This window comes from Beta vulgaris, chromosome 2 (genome assembly GCF_026745355.1).
Source record: "Beta vulgaris subsp. vulgaris cultivar EL10 chromosome 2, EL10.2, whole genome shotgun sequence".
NCBI classification, from domain to species: Eukaryota; Viridiplantae; Streptophyta; class Magnoliopsida; order Caryophyllales; family Amaranthaceae; genus Beta; species Beta vulgaris.
The window spans coordinates 1,237,404-1,255,654 of record NC_079203.1 but is presented as its reverse complement, the minus strand read 5'-3'; the positions used below and the strand labels follow the sequence as shown (position 1 = coordinate 1,255,654).

The window sequence follows — 18,251 nt, the reverse complement described above, 5'->3', positions numbered from 1 at the left end:
CCCCTGCTCAATTCATAGGAATTCAATTTTGATAGTTCGGTTCCCTCAACTACATTTGTGATCATCTAGGCAAGCTACGCAACTACAACTTGTGCAACTCGCAAAGCTGAATATCATACCACAAACCCAAGATTTATGCCCCCTTTGCAATGAAAATTCTGAAACCGTGAACCACCTACTGTTGCATTGTTCATTTTCCTGGTAGATATGGTGTTGGTGGGCAAAATTATGGGACATCAATTGGATTGCACCCTCATCAATCATGGCGGTTTTTAATCAATGACAGCCCCCTCTTTCTTTAAGAAGGTATGGTGGGCAATTATCTACATCATTATTTGGTCTATCCGGAAAGAACGGAATGAAAGAATCTTCAATGACTCCAAATGCCTCCCCAATCAGATTTGCGATCTCATCCTTACTCGTTTAGGATGGTGGATCAAGGGGTGGGCCGGGGTGACCATATGCCTTACTCTATGGAAGACATAATTCGTAATCCGAAATGTCTCAAATGGTGCGAAGCAAGGAAATTGCCGCAGCCACCTTTGGTGATTATCCCTCCCTCATGGAATCCTCCTCAAACAAACTCAATGAAATGAAACGTTGATGCGTCATACAATCCTCTCTTGAACTTATCTGCCATTGGGGGTGACTTACGTAACTCTAATGGCTTTTTCATTTGCATCTTCTCCACTCAAATCCCTGCAATTGAGATAAATCATGTTGAAGTTAATACGATCTTCAGAGCCATTCAAATCTCGTCTCTCTTCCCCCTCCGAGTCAAATGTGAGAATCTACAAATTGAATCCGACTCCCTCAATGCGGTTAATTAGAGCAATGAAAAGTCGGGTGGACCTTGGAACCTTAACTATCATCTGAACTTCATCAGAAACTTCCTCACAAGGAACACCTCGGCATCAATAGTTCATCAACCAAGATCCTGCAATCATGTCGCTGATCCACTGGTCAAGCAACGACTCCACCGGAACTCAGAATTCCTTGCTTGGATTTAATGGTGGCCAATAACTCCCCTTCCTGGGCCCAGTCCAATCAAGGTGAACAAGCAGCTGGAATGAATAAAGAAGAGGAAGCAGCTCACAAAATTGAAAATGCAGAAAACACAAACTCATCGCCAGGTAAGTCTTCAATGGCTGCAAAAACTGGTTCAGAGGAAGAGAAGACAAAAAGTCAGGCGTCCAATAATGAGTTAATGAGTGCATTAAAGGAGAATGTTGAAAATAGCAAATTCCAATCACCAGAGCAGACTTTCAATCTCAAAAACCCCACCCAAACATCAACTGATCTTGATAACATACATTTATCCACCCAAGAAAATAATGTCAGTCTGCAAAAGTCTAAAAGCCAACTATCCAGAAACCTTGAACAAAACAAAACGGCGGGCCCAACCATCACTTCACCTAAACTCAATCATCAGAAAAGAACCACAGAAAGTGAGACACAAAAGCATCCCACAGCCCAACTTGGTCTCAAAAGCCCACGAAAAACCAAAACACCACAAAAGTCCAAACTCTCACCAATCAAAATACACAACACTTTTGACCCACTCCTAAAGCCAAACAAACTCAAGGCCGCATCCTCCTCATCTCTTGGGTCCTCGTCGTGCTCCGGGCCGTTATTCCCACCAGGTTTCGAAAGTGAAATCCCCACCCACACAAAAAAAGAGCAAGAGAAAAAAGAAAAAGAAAACTAGTTCAAAAAAAGAAAGCTACGAAAGGCCCTGACTTTCTCACAAACATCCTTTCCATCCCCTTCCAATCCTCAGCTACCAAAAACCATCCAAACAGAAGATGTTATTCAAATGGCTAACACATTGGGTCTATCGTTTGATGGACCTAAAGTGGAGCTCGAAAGAAGAATCGGAGAAATTCTAAACAACCAAAAGCTCAACTGGGAGACATACCTTCAATGACACATGTCTCCTCAACTCAGAAATCAAAGAGTTTAAACATGAAGTCGATAATATCACAGCAACAAACAAAAGCTTCAACTATTAGAAATCACAGCAACAAACAAAAGCTTCACCTGGTTCAGATCACAGTCAAAAAGTGTTCTTGATAGACTCATAGTATCATCAGAGTGGATCACTCAATTTCCATCTATGAAAGTCGCAATCTTAAAGAGAGGACTATCGGATCATTGCCCTCTTCATGTTCATACGCACACGATGGATTGGGGTCCGAAGCCTTTCAAATTTCACAATTGTTGGCTGGCGGATCCAAATTGTCTGAAATTAATAAGGGAATCATGGACGAAGCAAGCAAAAGGAACCATGCCTGAAAAGCTCAAAGCAATAAAACAGAACCTCAAGGAATGGAATCGTTCCGATTTTGGCAACATTGATGCAAACATAAGGCGCCTGGAAGATGTTATTTCAGAAATTGATAATCTGGGTAGACAAAAAGCTCAATCAGACTTATGGGAGTGGATGAAGCGAAAGGAAGTATACTGGGCACAGCAATCCAGGATTACGTGGCTTAAAGAAGGTGATAAAAACACAAAGTTTTTTCATGCCATAGCATCAATCAAAAGGAGAAAAAATATGATTTTAAGCATTGATGTCAATGGTAAAAACATATCAGAGCCGTCGCAAATTAAGTTTGAAGCCAGGAAATTCTTCAAAAATATATTTAAAGAAGATGATGTCAACAGACCTACTTTGGAAAACCTGCATCTCAACTCTCTATCCCAGGCCCAACCTCAAAGCCTTGTGAGCCCCTTCTCTAAGGATGAAATTGATCAAGCAGTATCATCATGTGACGCAGATAAGGCCCCGGGGCCCGATGGCTTCAATTTCAAATTTGTAAAAAAATGCATGGGACATCATAAAACATGATGTATACGACATGGTGAATGAATTCTGGGCATCTTCAAGTCTTCCAAAGGGCTGCAACACCACATACATAGCCCTCATTCCTAAATGCGAATCACCTAAGTGCCTGAAAGAATATAGACCAATAAGTATGGTCGGTTTCTTATATAAAATCATCGCCAAATTGTTATCAAAGCGACTTCAAGCAGTGATTAGTTCGCTAGTGGGACCCCTTCAATCGTCATATATTGAAGGGCGTCAAATTCTGGATGGTGCGATGGTAGCGGGAGAAATCATAGAGTCGTGCAAAAAGAAAAATATTGAAACAATCCTCTTCAAATTAGATTTCCACAAAGCTTATGACAGCGTCTCATGGGGGTTCCTTCATTGGACTCTTCTCTAAATGAACTTTCCGGATAAATGGGTAAGCTGGATCATGACCTGTGTATCAAGCGCCTCGGCCTCAATTCTGCTTAATGGGTCTCCAAGTCAGCCGTTCAAACTGCAGCGGGGGCTCAGAAAGGGGGATCCCCTATCCCCCTTTCTCTTTGTTTTGATTGCGGAAGTCCTAAGCAAACTGATTCAAAAAGCAACAAACTCGGGTCTATGGAAGGGTACAAAAATCTGCAACGATGGGCCTGAGATAACTCACCTGCAATACGCAGATGATATGCTCATTTTCTGCGATGCAAATATTGAGTCCCTCAAAAACATACAAAAAACTCTCATCATCTATCACCTAGCTTCCGGCCTTGAGGTGAACTTTCATAAAAGTTCTTTGATAGGTTTGAACATATCTCAAATTTGGTTACAACAAGCGGCAACAACTTTGAGATGCAAAACAGGTTCAATTCCCTTCACATATTTGAGGCTTCCTATTGGCGCCAACGTCTCTAGAGTTCGAGCATGGGATCCAGTAATCGAAAGGATGGCTAAGAAATTAGCATCTTGGAAAAGCAAGATGCTATCTATTGGGGGGAGAATTACTCTTATTAAGTCATCCTTAACAAATCTCCCGGTATACTTCATGTCGATATTCCCAATTCCAAAAGGGTGATCGAGAAAATCAACAAAATCATAAGGGCTTTTCTGTGGAGTGGTGACTCAAAGAAGAAAGCTATTTCCTTGGTGGCATGGAATCAGTTCAGATGCCGAAATCATTGGGAGGGTTGAGTATTGGTAATATGCTACAGAAAAATCTGGCGATGCTATTCAAGTGGATCTGGAGAATCTTAAAGGATCCACATCTTTTTTGGAGTCGGGTAATTCGAGCAAAATACAAATATTCCCAATCTTTTAATATAACTGACCTAAAAATTCCTATTTCAGGTGGGCCATGGAAACATATATGTGCCGCAATCCTTAAGCACGAAGGATCAAAATCCATTGCCTTCGAGGGGATCCGAAAAAATATTGGAGATGGGAAAAAATCTTTTTTCTGGCATGATCAATGGCTGGGCAGCAAACCTCTCAAACAAATGTTTCCAAGATTATTTCGTGTGGCAGTAAATCAAAATACCTCAGTAGATTCGAATGGTTTTTGGGAAGGTTTTAATTGGATGTGGACCTTTGCTTGGAAAGGAAGTCTTCGCCCACAAGATCTCTTCGAAAAATCAAAGCTAGACGAGATGCTCAAGCTAGTGTGTTTTGATCCGAAAGCAAGGGACAAGCTAATCTGGGTGCACAACAAGTCAGGGCACTTCTCATCGAAATCTTTCACTTTTCAACTGGATAAGCTCAAGCCAATGCCTCATCCAGATGCAATAAAAGGGATATGGATGGGTCTTGTACCGCATCGAATAGAAGTATTTGTGTGGATAGCGCTGTTAGGCAAAATCAATACGAGGCAAAAGCTCGCTTCAATTGGCATCATTCCAGAAGAAGACGACCTGTGCATTTTTTGTTGTGAATTTTCGGAGTCATGTGATAACTTACTACTGCATCGCAAAGTGGCAAGCCAAATATGGAATTGGTGGCTGGAGTTATGGGGTTTTAATTGGGTTTTCCCGCAGAATCTCATGAGCGCTTTTGTTCAATGGAAGTGTTCAAAGAAGAATGGCAGTTTTTTTTCAAAAAGTGTGGGCAGCAGCGTTTTTCGTCATCATATGGACGGTGTGGAAGGAGCGAAATCACAGAATTTTCAGAGAGTCATCATCTTCATTCGAGGACCTTCATGACCTAATTCTTTTAAGATTAGGATGGTGGATAAGAGGCTGGGACGTTGGTTTTCCTTATTCTCCAACTGAGATTCAAAGGAATCCACATTGCTTGAAAGGGAATGTGGATGAAAGAATGGCGAGATCGGCAATCTCAAAACCATCATATATGCCGTGGTCCCCTCCTATGCACGGAGTGCTTAAATGGAATGTGGATGCCTCTGTAATGGAGTTAAGTGCAAGCTCAGCTGTAGGCGGAATTTTGAGAGATCATCAAGGTAAATTCATGTGCCTCTTCTCATCTCCTATACCATTTATTGAGATCAATTGTGCAGAGATTCTTGCTATACATAGAGCCATATCAATTTCCATAAACAGTGAGATCACGAAGCAATCCACTCTTCTTCTTGAATCCGATTCGGCAAATGCTGTAATGTGGTGTAATAGCGAATACGGAGGACCATGGAACATGAACCACCAGTTAAACTTCATAAGGCATGCTCGCAGGATTGTGTTGAACATCTCAATAATTCACAAAGGGAGAAGCTCAAATTTTGTCGCAGACTCACTCGCAAAGCAAGGATCACATCGTCGGTCCGAGTTTATTGCCTGGATGTAGGATTGTTAATCTCATCAAGCTTCGACCTTTCTGGGCCTAGCTTGAATTATGTATTTCCTTTCTTTCAATTTTTTTTGTGTTTGTCATGTATGCTAATCAGTAGGTTTCATTTCATATCATGTTAACAATGAGTTTGCATGTGAAGTTGGTGTAACGCCAAAATGGAAGGGGGCTCCTCTATGTAGGGTGTGCAAAGAGCACTATAAAAACGTCGCCCATCTAGTGGGGGAATACCTTACTTAGAGTTTAGAGATCCCGACCATTATTATTTATTTTGATTGATGAAATGAAATGAAGATGAGCAAATTATCAAAAAAAAAAAATCCCCTTCCTACCTTCTGGTTATTTAACTGTTGTTTCCTTCAAATGTAATTGAGGGTGTTTATTGGACTTCTAAAGCCAAATTAGAATGCTGTACTTGGATTAAATGTACTGGGCTCCCACCATATTAATAAAATAAAAAACAATTTATCAAAAAAAAAAAATACCAAACTAAATGCCCAACATGATATGAAAATCTCTATTAGGATAAGATGACAAATTCATTATTTGTATTATTAATAGGATCAATTCTAACAAGTCACGCGCTCATATTCCGAAAATACATAAAGAAATCTGCAATCAAACTACTAAAAGGCAATGAAAATTGGAGCTCCTTCACTTGGAATTAAAAGTAGACCTTCCTAGTTATTTTAGATTTCATTTTCTCGTGCATTTAATCATTAAAATTCCATCCAGCTACGTACATAAAGAAATTTTGCAATCAAACTACCAAAACACAAAAGGCTAAAGATAGAATAGAGAGATGGGAGAGGAGAGAGCATCTAGAGAGAGAAACAAGGAATTCCAATGGACCACAGTCAAATATTCGAAAACCAGACAAGCTCAACCTCAAGCCCGGCGTACGTGCTTCATCAACCACCTTCCACCAACGATAACCATTTCTGAACTATCACAGATATTCCGAACTCATGGAGCCATATCGGATATACTCATACCTGCATTCCAGAAAAACCCAGAACATGTATTTGCGTTCGTCAAATATCATTTTCCACAATCGATGAACACAGCGTTAAGAGATGAGCATGGTAAATCAGTGAGAGGGTCAAGAATTACGGTATTCCCAGCGAAATACGACAAGCCATCACCAAAGATATACAAAAACCACAAACCTCACACAACCCAAACACACATTCCAAACAAACCCACCTCTGACCGACAAAATAATCCAAAACCAAGCTTTAGAGATGCTAGAACGTACAGGGAAGTGGCGAACCCAAGTACACAGACAAAGGAAAGAATCCACCCAAATCAAGAAAATGAAATCCCTCACCAATTCCAAACCCCAACAATCGAAAAACAACAACAACAAAAAAAACCATTTAGTGAAGTCAGGCAGGAAGTTACCCTGCTCAAATCCAACCCTTCCAGACACCGAATAATGAGCTCGAGATGTCTAGGAGAAAGCACTGAACAAGCCCGGAACTCGCTGAAGGAAATAGAAGAAAATGGAGAATTTGCAGCCGCAATTGAAGGAGAAAGGAGTAAGGAGAATGATGAATTAATGGAACGTAGTGCCATTGGTATTACTGACTCGCTACAAGACGCAGAGTCAATCATGGATCACATAATGGCAGAAGGAGTCAACTGCATTAAAATAAAAGCAATGGGAGGAATGCAGCACCTGATAATCTTTGAGACACTTGAAGACAAACAAAATGTGATAGACAGCAAATGGCTAGAAAGGTGGTTTATTGCAATCAGAAATGTGAATAAGCACAGTGCAGCTCTATGGAGGGAGACATTGATAAACATTTACGGGACTCCACTCATTGCTTGGGAATATAAAAACTTCCTCAAAATGGGAAGCATATTTGGAAGGGTGAAATCAATCTCATATGGAGAATATGACTGTGCACATATACTTATTATCACTAACTGTCTTTTTGACATCAACTGCAAAATACAATTACAAATAGAAGAGGAGAATTATCCGGTATTCGTATCAGAAAAAGTGCAGGTCATTCAATCAAAGTCAAGGCCATGTAATGTCGAGACAGAATCAGAGTCAGAAAAATCCTCAGCAAAACAAAAAGAAACAGTCCCAGGTAAGTCCCCATCCATTGAAAATTCAAATTATGATGATGAGGAGACAAAAAGTCAGAACGAAAATGATGTAGGCAAAAAAGTCGAGAATAAAAAACGTCATAATCATGAGACAATTGAACAGCCACCAACAAAAACAGAAACCGAGGGCAATTTAAAAAACCTTGAAAATCAGAAAGAGGCCCCACCAGACATCAATACTCATCCTAATGAACCCAATCATGTCTCCACAGAAAAAGCTGCAAAAAAGGTGGAAATTGTCATTGGGTCAAAGGTAGAAAACCAAATTCAATCACCAATCAAAACCCAAGAAAACCACAATGAGAGCCCAACAAAAATAATCTCAACCAATGGCCCAATACACATCAGCCAAATGAACCCACAAACACAACCAGAAAAAAACACATCTCCCATACAATTGCAAAACAAATTCGGGCCTCTTCAAAAAAGTAAAAAAACAATCTCCTCTTCTGTATCATCAATGGGTTCTTCATCGTGCTCTGGACCCCTCTTTCCACCTGGGTTTGAGCAGACCATCCCAATTCACATAAGGATAGAAAAAGAAAAAAAGAGAAGGAGGAAAATGGAGAAAAGTAAAATGAAGAAGGAAGTCGCAGAAACCCAAAAGGCAGGATCATGCTCCCTGCATAGTTACAATGCGAGTATAATACACATTGACGATGTGATTAAAATGGCGAAGACCATAGGGCTCACTTTCAATGGGCCAGTTGCAGAATTAAGGAAAAGAATTGAATTGGTTCTTGCAGAACAAAGACAAAACTGGGTGGCTAACTCTTAGTCCCTAGTGGAGCAGCTCATATCGACATCGTGTTAATAAATGTTGATGATATCATGGAACATCAGGGGTCTGACAGCAAGACCCAAAAGATCTTCACTTAGGAAGATGATAATTCAACATGACCCCACCTTTGTGTTCATCCAAGAAACAAAAATGGAAGATATAACCAAAAAATCAGTGAGAACTTACTGGAAAGCAGATGATGTGGAGTGGTTTTTTAGCCCAGCAGAAGGTAACTCAGGAGGAATCATATCACTATGGAATAAAAGCAGCTTCACCATGACATCCAGTAACATAGCAAAGTACTGGATCGCGATCAGTGGTTGTCTTCATGAAGTAAACTTTGAATGTACCCTCATCAATGTTTATAACCCATGTGATGTCGGGGGGAGAGCAGAAGTGTGAAGAGAGATACTGGAATTCCAAAAACATAATTCACGCCCATGTCTAGTCATTGGCGATTTTAATGAAGTACTCAACGCAAATGAAAGGGGAAGTCACTATTTCTCTCAGATAGGCAGCACTAACTTTAAAGATTTTGTGCAGGGCTCTCATCTTCTTGAAATCCCATCATCATGTGGGGGATTCACTTGGTTCCGTGGCAATTTAAGGAGCATACTTGACAGACTGTTCGTAAATCCAGAATGGATATCAAACCTCCCAAACATCAGAGTCTCCCTACTTCAAAGGGGACTGTCGGATCATTGCCCTTTGTTGGTACATACCAAAGAATTAAACTGGGGACCGAAGCCTTTTCGGTTCCAGAATTGCTGGCTCTCGGACCCGGAATGTTTGAAGATAGTGAAAAAGGTGTGGCAAGACGCGGGGTCATCACATACCACTGAAAAATTGAAAGAAGTGAAGGAACGGCTCAAGTCATGGAACCTTAATGAGTTCGGCAACATTGATTCAAAGATAAAAAAAGCTCGAATCTGAAATTCAGCATCTGGATAGCATCAATAATACAAGAGACCTTGACACTCAGGAGCTTGAAAGCCGGAAAGAAGCGCAAGCTGAGCTATGGCAATGGACTAGAAGAAAAGAGATGTATTGGGCTCAGAACTCGAGAATTACGTGGCTCAAAGAAGGAGATCGTAACACAAAGTTTTTTCATGCAATAGCCTCTAACAAGAGGAGGAAAAATTCAATAATCAACGTGGAAGTAGATGGGCTGCAGATTGATGAGCCTTCCCGCATAAAATGGGAGGCCACTGCATATTTTAAAAGAATATTCAAAGAGGAACATGGCAGCAGACCACTCTTTGAAGATTTAAATTTCAAGTGTGTATCTCAAGAGCAAGCTGAGCAGTTAACACTCCCATTCTCATGTGAAGAAATAGATGATGCTGTGTCTTCATGTAACTCGGACAAAGCGCCGGGCCCGGATGGATTCAACTTTAAATTCATCAAAAGTGCATGGGGGATCATAAAACATGACATATATGAAATGGTTCACAAGTTCTGGGAATCATCAAGGCTTCCACAAGGCTCCAATGTTGCATACATTGCTCTTATACCGAAAATGAGCAACCCGAAGAATTTCAAAGACTATAGACCAATAAGTATGGTCGGGTGCATTTACAAGATAATAGCAAAGTTGATGGCTAAGAGGCTGCAGAAAATAATGAGCTCACTTATTGGGCCTCTTCAATCGTCTTACATTGAAGGAAGGCAAATCCTTGACGGGGCACTAGTAGCAGGTGAAGTGATTGACTCATGCAAAAAAAGTGGGGTTGAAGCAATCCTTTTCAAGCTTGATTTTCACAAAGCGTATGACAGTGTTTCATGGAGTTTCCTCAAATGGATTTTGGAGCAAATGAGATTTCCGAAGCAATGGTGTCAATGGATCATGACTTGTGTCACAACGGCATCGGCATCAATCTTGGTTAATGGTTCCCCTAGTGTACCTTTCAAGTTAAAAAGAGGCTTGAGGCAAGGAGATCCATTATCTCCCTTTTTATTTGTACTTATTGGGGAAGCCCTAAATCAAGTGATCTTGAAGGCTACTAATATGGGGTTGTGGAGTGGTGTGGAAGTTTGTAGAAATGGGTTAAAGATCACGCATCTTCAATATGCAGATGATACATTGGTGTTTAGTGATGCTAGATTGGAGTCACTAAAAAACATCAAGATGGCGCTCATTCTCTTTCACCTCGCTTCGGGACTACAAGTGAATTTTCACAAAAGCTCAATAATTGGCATGAATACGTCAAAGGCGTGGCTTAAAGAAGCCGCAAACTCTCTTCTTTGCAAAACTGGTGACATCCCTTTCACCTACTTGGGCTTGCCCATAGGTGAAAATTCTCATAAAATCAAAACATGGGACCCTATCATCAACAAAATCTCAATGAAACTCGCAACATGGAAAGGGCGAATGCTTTCGATTGGAGGTAGGTTAACCCTAATCAAATCTTCACTATCCAATCTCCCTCTTTATTTTATGTCTCTCTTCCCCATTCCTAAAGGGGTGGTTGAAAAGATAAACAAGATCACTAGAAGATTTTTATGGTCTGGTGACATGGAAAAAAGATCTCTACCTCTTGTGTCCTGGAAGATTGTCCAACTTCCGAAAGACATGGGAGGCCTTGGCATAGGCAGCATACTTCATAAAAATATTGCAATGTTGTCAAAATGGATGTGGAGGCTCCTTAGTGATCCTTCTCCTATTTGGTGCCAAGTAGTCCGTAACAAATACAAGTATTCTGCCTCTTTATCAATCACGGAAATCAAGGTGCCGAAATCAGGCGGCCCGTGGAAGCACATCTGCGCTGCCATATTCCATCAAGCAAATGTGAAAGAGTTACTCTACAAAGGCTTTCGCATGAATATCGGGTGTGGCTCACAAACCCGATTTTGGCACGATACTTGGCTCTCATCCTCCTCTCTAAAATCAGAGTTTCCAAGATTATTCTCAATTACCGTGGACCCGAATGCAGCAGTGGAGTCACTTGGGTTTTGGGAAGGTTATAACTGGGTGTGGAGTTTCTCATGGAAAAGAGCTTTAAGGCCTCAAGATGCCATTGAAAAATCAAGACTAGACAACCTGCTACTTCAAGTGTGCCCAGCAAGGCAGGCCCAAGACCTTTTAATTTGGGCTTTCTCCAAATCAGGCTCTTTTTCAACAAAATCCGTAACAAGGCAACTCGACATGATTCATCATCCTCCCTCTCAAGACGCTATCAAAGGCGTATGGGTGGGACTAGTGCCTCACAGAATCGAATTATTCGTATGGCTGGCTTTGATGGGGAAAATAAACACTCGTGACAAACTAGCATCGCTTGGGATCATTCACAGTGATTGCAATCTATGTCCGTTGTGCGCGAAGGAATCCGAAACAGCAGATCACCTCATGCTTCACTGCCCCGTATCATACCAAATATGGTCATGGTGGATCGAATTATGGCAGATCAAATGGGTATACCCTCTCAGCATTAGGGAGGCGTTCACACAATGGTCTTGGCCAAAAAATTCACCTTTTTTCAAGAAGGTGTGGTCAGCGGTTTTTTTCATTATATTGTGGACCTTGTGGAAGGAGAGAAATCAGCGTGTTTTCTCAAACAATCCATCATCTGTCAAGACTTTGAAAGACATGGTGCTCATGCGACTAGGTTGGTGGATTTCGGGATGGAAAGATGATTCTCCATACTCTCCTACTGATATCATGCGTAACCCGTCATGCTTGCAGTGGTCCAGTAGAATGGAGGAAAGTCAGATAAATCTCAGAGAAAAAAAACCCTGTATAGTGGTGTCCCCCTTCGTCTCAGATTATCAAATGGAATGTAGATGCTTCAGTTCAACCTTTCTATGCTCGCTCCGCTATAGGGGGGGTGTTAAGGAACCACTCGGGTAATCTCATGTGTCTATTCTCCTCGCCGATACCATTCATGGAGATTAATAGCGCTGAAATACTTGCAATTCATAGAGCAGTGAAAATATCATCATCAAAAAAAGAGTTAAAAGGGGCAAAAATAATTCTTGAATCTGATTCAAAAAATGCCGTCCTCTGGTGCAACAATGATAATGGGGGGGCCGTGGAATCTAACCTTCCAATTAAACTTCATAAGGAATGCTCGCAAGGGAGGCCTTGATATATCAATTGTTCATAGAAGCCGAAGCGCAAATGTAGTGGCAGACTCCATGGCCAAACAAGGCCTTCATCGACAAGATGATTTTATAGCATGGCTGTGAGTGCATGCTGGTCAAGTCAGGGCGCAAAATCAAAGGTGAAGAGGGATCAAAGCTTGCTGTGACTCTTGAAATTGCATGGGTGCTGTAGCACTTTCTTGTAAATGCCCTGCTGTTTTTTTGTGTTGATGTTTAGATAAAACAAATGAACGTGGTGTCTGAGATGCACCAAATACTTGTATTCTTAACAATATGTATTTTCCTCAATGATGGGGAGATAAAGGACGGTTTCCTCAAGTCGGGTGTGCTTGGCACTATAAAAGTTCTCTTCCTAGTGAAGAGATACCTTGCTTGAGTCGAGACTATTCTCTTATCTGCTCGATTAATAAGAATGCAAGTCCAATTATCAAAAAAAAAAAAAAAAAAAAAACTACCAAAACACAATTGAAATAGCAGCTCTTTCGATCACTTGGGATTGAAAGGAGAACTTTCTTGTCATTTCTTGTGCATTTAATTCATTGAAACTCCATGTAGCTAGTAAAATGATTGCATTAAAATCTCCAAACTAATAGACAAGAATATTGCTAAAAAACTCAGTTAGAACTCGATACTCCTCGAGGGACCTACTTTACCATATTCCGAATTCAAAAGTTATAATAAAGTTTTCTAGAGGCACCCTCGACGGTTCAAACAAAATAAACACAAAGTATATGATGTAACATGTGTATCACATGAGTACTGTGACTAATTTTTAGACGAGATTTAACATAAAGGCTATGTTCAGTTCACCTTATTTTTGCTTATTTCAGATTTAATCAGATCAAATCAGATCAGATCAGAAAAATAAGTTCATATCAGATCAGAAAAAATAAGTTCAGATCAGATCAGATCAGACCAGATCAGATCAGATCAGACCAGATCAGATCAGACCAGATCAGATCAGTTCAGATCAGATCATGCTTATATTTAAAAACTCATTATTACTATTAAATATCTTTCATTACATATTAGTAAAAAATATACTAATTGAATATTAATAAAATACTCATTGAGACAAATCAAACAAGATCCCACATGACTATATTTTTTCTTATATATTGAGAAAAATCTAAAAGATTCTTTCTAATTGTGAATAGTGTCAAGATTCTAAGTGAGAAAGATAAAAAAATATAAAGAGAGTATTATTATTTACTAGTACATTTGTTCAAAAGATTATTATTGTTGTTGTTGTACTTATTAATTATTAATATTGGTAATTATTATTAATCTTGTTGTTACCATTATAAATGCATTCTTATCATTATATTAAGTTATTTTTTGTTATTAAATAATAGAAAATTAAAAGCCATGTGTTAAGAACATAAGATTGACGCAAAAATAAGAAATATATATAATATGAAAGCTCAAATCCATGACAACGAAACTACTAAGTTCGGATTACATTTCAAAATAAGATAAGTGTGAGATACAAATTATAAATCCAGATTCGGTACCTCTTCCTACCGAATTCCAAATCTCTCTAGCTACTTGAAGTTGCACGCTATTTATTTAATTTATGCGCAAGTCATAGTTGTTTGTATATCTTATTTTATTTTATATGAAAAAAAAGAGTTGAGTCTGCCGACTTCTCAAGTGTGAAATATTTTTTTAAGGGAAAGTGTGAAACATTGTATAAGTGCTCTTATAAATTAATGACTTGAGTTATATAATTATTTTTAATTATAATAATAATTATTATTATTATAATTATTATTGTTGTTGTTATAATCATGATAATAATAATAATTATTACTATTAATAATAAAAGTTGTTTAATAGTTGTAATAGAAATAAAATAATAATAATAGTAATACTATAAAGAAGATCGTATAATGTATTGCATAATAATGAATTACAAAGTAATAATATAATAGTAATAATATATTTTATAAAAGATAAGATCTTGTAAATCAGATCAGATCAGTTCAAATCAGACCAGATCAGATCAGATCAGAAAAAATAAGTTTAGATCAGATCAGAAAAAATAAATTCAGATCAGATCGGATAAGTTCAAATCAGAAAATTTCAGGTGAACTAAACATAGCCAAAGTCTTGCTTGTAACTGCTACATCATAGCCATCACAACCTCGAAATCAACAAAAATGGAGATGGTGAGATTGAGACTGGCGGTGGTGCGGATAGTTACAAGACTGTTAACTACACCCAAAAGAAATTACACTATATATCGAAATTACAACTTTACAAGTACAACATAAGTTTGTTGAGCAATTAAATACAAGAGCAAGAATTTCTAAATATTCTCTCAAAAGAAAAGCACGTCGATCCATCACCATTCACTCCTATACAAGAAACTAATTGCGTAAAAACACCATTAACAACTTAGAGAAAAGACCAAAAACAAGATAATATAACGAAGACCAAGTCTGTTAATAAAAAGTCTAAGGCGAACATATGACATCTTCAAAAAAATGCAGGAGTTTTAATAATCACCCACCATATACGAATTCTCTATATTGCTAAAATGTATTATGTCATTTCTATTATTAATTAAGTTCCGTGTTTTCCTCAGACCGTATTTAATTGACATTTAGTATTTTCGGTTCCAGAATACTATTCTTCTTATAAGAAGCCATTGAATACATAAATTATTTTTTTAATGTCTAGAAGAGTTATTGTACGTGTTACATGATTGACTTCTAGCTTGAACAATTAATTTGAACATGAAGATGTCTAATATTCCCCTTTGGTTAAGGTAGGGTAAGTATTCTCTATATATAGGGTGCCTCTCTTGGCTACCAGATAATGCAAGAAAAACACAGATCCAATAATAAAACTTCCCTTAGCAAATCTAGCCCTTATAATTCAGCTAATTCCAAAATGAATAACCTTGTAGTTTTCGTCACTTTTTCGCTTTTAGTGTCTCTTTCTTATGCTATAGAAGTTGACTTTTGTGTAGCTGATCCTAGCCTTCCTAGGGGACCAGAAGGGTATGCTTGTAGGGATCCCGCTACTCTTACAACAGATGATTTTGTTTACACTGGTTTCCGTGGTGACAGAACGATCACAAACGTACCTGGAAATAATGTAACTCTAGCTTTTGTAGATGCATTTCCAGCTTTAAATGGCTTAGGTATCTCAATGGCAAGGTTAGATTTTGGTGTCGGTGGGGTTATACCAGTGCATTCACACCGAACATCAGAAGTTATTCTTGTAGCTAGAGGGTCAATAATTGCAGGATTCATCGACACAAACAACACTGCATACTACAGAAGACTTGAAGTTGGAGACGTCATGATCTTTCCACAAGCTATGCTGCATTTCCAAGTTAATGTTGGTACAACCCACGCTACTGCATTTGTTAGTTTGAATGGCGCAAACCCAGCAATTCAGTTCTCTATGAACTCTTTATTTGCTGGAAACTTACCTGCTGATATAGCTCAACAAATTACTCTTCTTAGTAATGAGGAAGTAATGAGAATGAAGAGGGCATTCGGCACTGCTTAAGATCCTTTTTAAGTTATATATACTTTTGTTCTACATCAATTGATTATTAGCGTGCTCAATAAATATGTAGATAGTATGTAGGTATGCTTGTTTTGTTTATGCCATATCTTTCATTTGAGTTTGTTCTACATTCACCAATAAATAAAATAAGGATATAAAATAATCATTCGTTCTATAACAGTGTATCATGCATAGTCTTTATTTCAATTAGCATCAAGGTTATGAAAATCTCTATCATCGAATGTGACAAAGTCGGGGTTACGGAAAAAAAAATTACACGAGCATTACCATCCATGACTTGGCAGGTCAATAAAAAATCTTAAGTTATTTATACAAATTAACTTAGGATGGCCAATAAAATAATATATATTCATCCCACTCTAGACCCAAAAATGGTCATAAGATGGCCAGTTTTTTTTTCTTTTTGTCATAGGATTATGCAAACCGGGTGAAGGTCGGGGGTGTGTGTCACGGAGGATGGGGTTTGATAAGGTTATTCTGGAGTGCGATGCGACGAGTGTGGTAAAAGTTCTCAATTCAAGCATTCATGGTGCTGCTCCTGTCTTCCATATTTTCGAAGATATTTTGGAAATTAGTTCTTCTTTCTCTTTCTTTCATTGTGTGCACGTGAAACGAGCAGGAAATACGACTGCTCATTCTATAGCTAGGTGGGCAACTAATGATAATTTGGAGTATGTGTACGAACTCATTCCCGCAAAGTCTACAAACTTTGGCGGCTATTAATTTGATTTAATACATAGTGATAGTGCACCTTTTCCCTTCAAAAAGATCTGAAGTGGTCCTAAGTTATTTATACAATTAAAATTATCTCTCTGTACTAGTAAATTTGTCACAAAAACATTTTGAAATCACCATTTTATGAGAAAAGACGTTTTAAAATATATTTTGGCAATAAAAATCCTCCAACTAAAATTCATTTGCAAGAAGAAACCCCCACCCATAAAATTTGTGTTGACTGACGGATCGCGGCGTTGACCCAATGTTTTTCCTATATGCACTATTCTATGTCGAACCTATTATTCTCATGTTCAACGCAAACAACCATATTCAACGTCGGAAAAATGCGTGGGGGGTTCACACGAGCACTGTTATCCATGACTTGGCAAGTCAAGACTCGAGAGTAGGGTTCGAATGAGGCGAGGCCGGCTTGAGCTCGAGTCTCAAAAATGAGGGTTGGCTCGAGCTCGAGGCTTGTTGAGCTTCAAAAATAAATTCGGGTCGCGCTCGCGTGTTGGAATCTGAAGATTATGAGCTCGTGGCTCGGCTCGAGCTCGAGTTGGGTCCGACTAAAGGTTCGAAATTGACCTCAATTTTTTCCCCACTTAATTAAAATGAATAGTTCCCAAACTTAACCATAGAGTGATACAAATCTCATAGATGAAAAATAAGAAATTCATATAGAGAGAAAATGAGAAATCACTTGTTGGTGGCTTGCCGGCCATGCCCGTTCGAACAGGTGGTACACATTATTTTTTTTAACGAGCTAAATCTTAATGCTACTAAACTACAGTTTAAGGTCTTGTGAAATTTGATGTTCAAGTGTTCGATTTAGTTATTTGTAAATAAAATCAAGTTTTTAGTTTGAAATGAAGTATCCAAGTGTCGTATCGTATCGGATACAAGGCGACACGTACGACACGCGATTCTTGAGGTAAATGAAGGTGTCAAAATAACATCTATATGAATTGTGCGACAACGAGGTTCATTAATTTTGACACAAATTATTAGAATAAACGGTCTAATTTTAACATAAAACTAGACAAACCCTAGATTATATTTTAATTCCTAACAAGCTCATTTCATCGCACTCTAACCTAACACTATTACTAGACATCTCACACAATCCTAGCTAGTCGTGCCTTCTCTTGTCCTTCATTTGCTTCCCTTTGAATCTCGAACTACAACAAACAATTTTTTTTTAAAAAAACTCGACAGTCTTAGCAATTGGATTAAACTAGTCAATGAATAATGAATTAAATCAGTCACTAAATAAATTAAAGAATGTGAATATTGAATAGATTAAAGTGGTCTAAGAAATAGATGAAAATGGTCACTAAATAGATTAAACTAGTCACTATATTCCGAGAGGTGGTC

General features: G+C 38.6%; 2 protein-coding genes across 2 annotated transcripts; both read left to right on the top strand.

The window, feature by feature from the left end:
• Nucleotides 1-4,882: 4,882 nt before the first annotated feature.
• LOC125495243 (uncharacterized) lies at nucleotides 4,883-5,602 on the top strand. Its single transcript, XM_048639898.1, has one exon. The coding sequence runs from the start codon at nucleotides 4,883-4,885 to the stop codon at nucleotides 5,600-5,602; it is 720 nt and encodes a 239-aa protein (XP_048495855.1).
• A 9,815-nt stretch (nucleotides 5,603-15,417) lies between these two features.
• On the top strand, nucleotides 15,418-16,314 carry LOC125495096 (auxin-binding protein ABP19a-like). The gene has a single exon (XM_048639831.2). It carries the CDS (start codon nucleotides 15,435-15,437, stop codon nucleotides 16,134-16,136), a length of 702 nt encoding a protein of 233 aa, XP_048495788.1. The 5' UTR covers nucleotides 15,418-15,434; the 3' UTR covers nucleotides 16,137-16,314.
• Nucleotides 16,315-18,251: the final 1,937 nt, after the last annotated feature.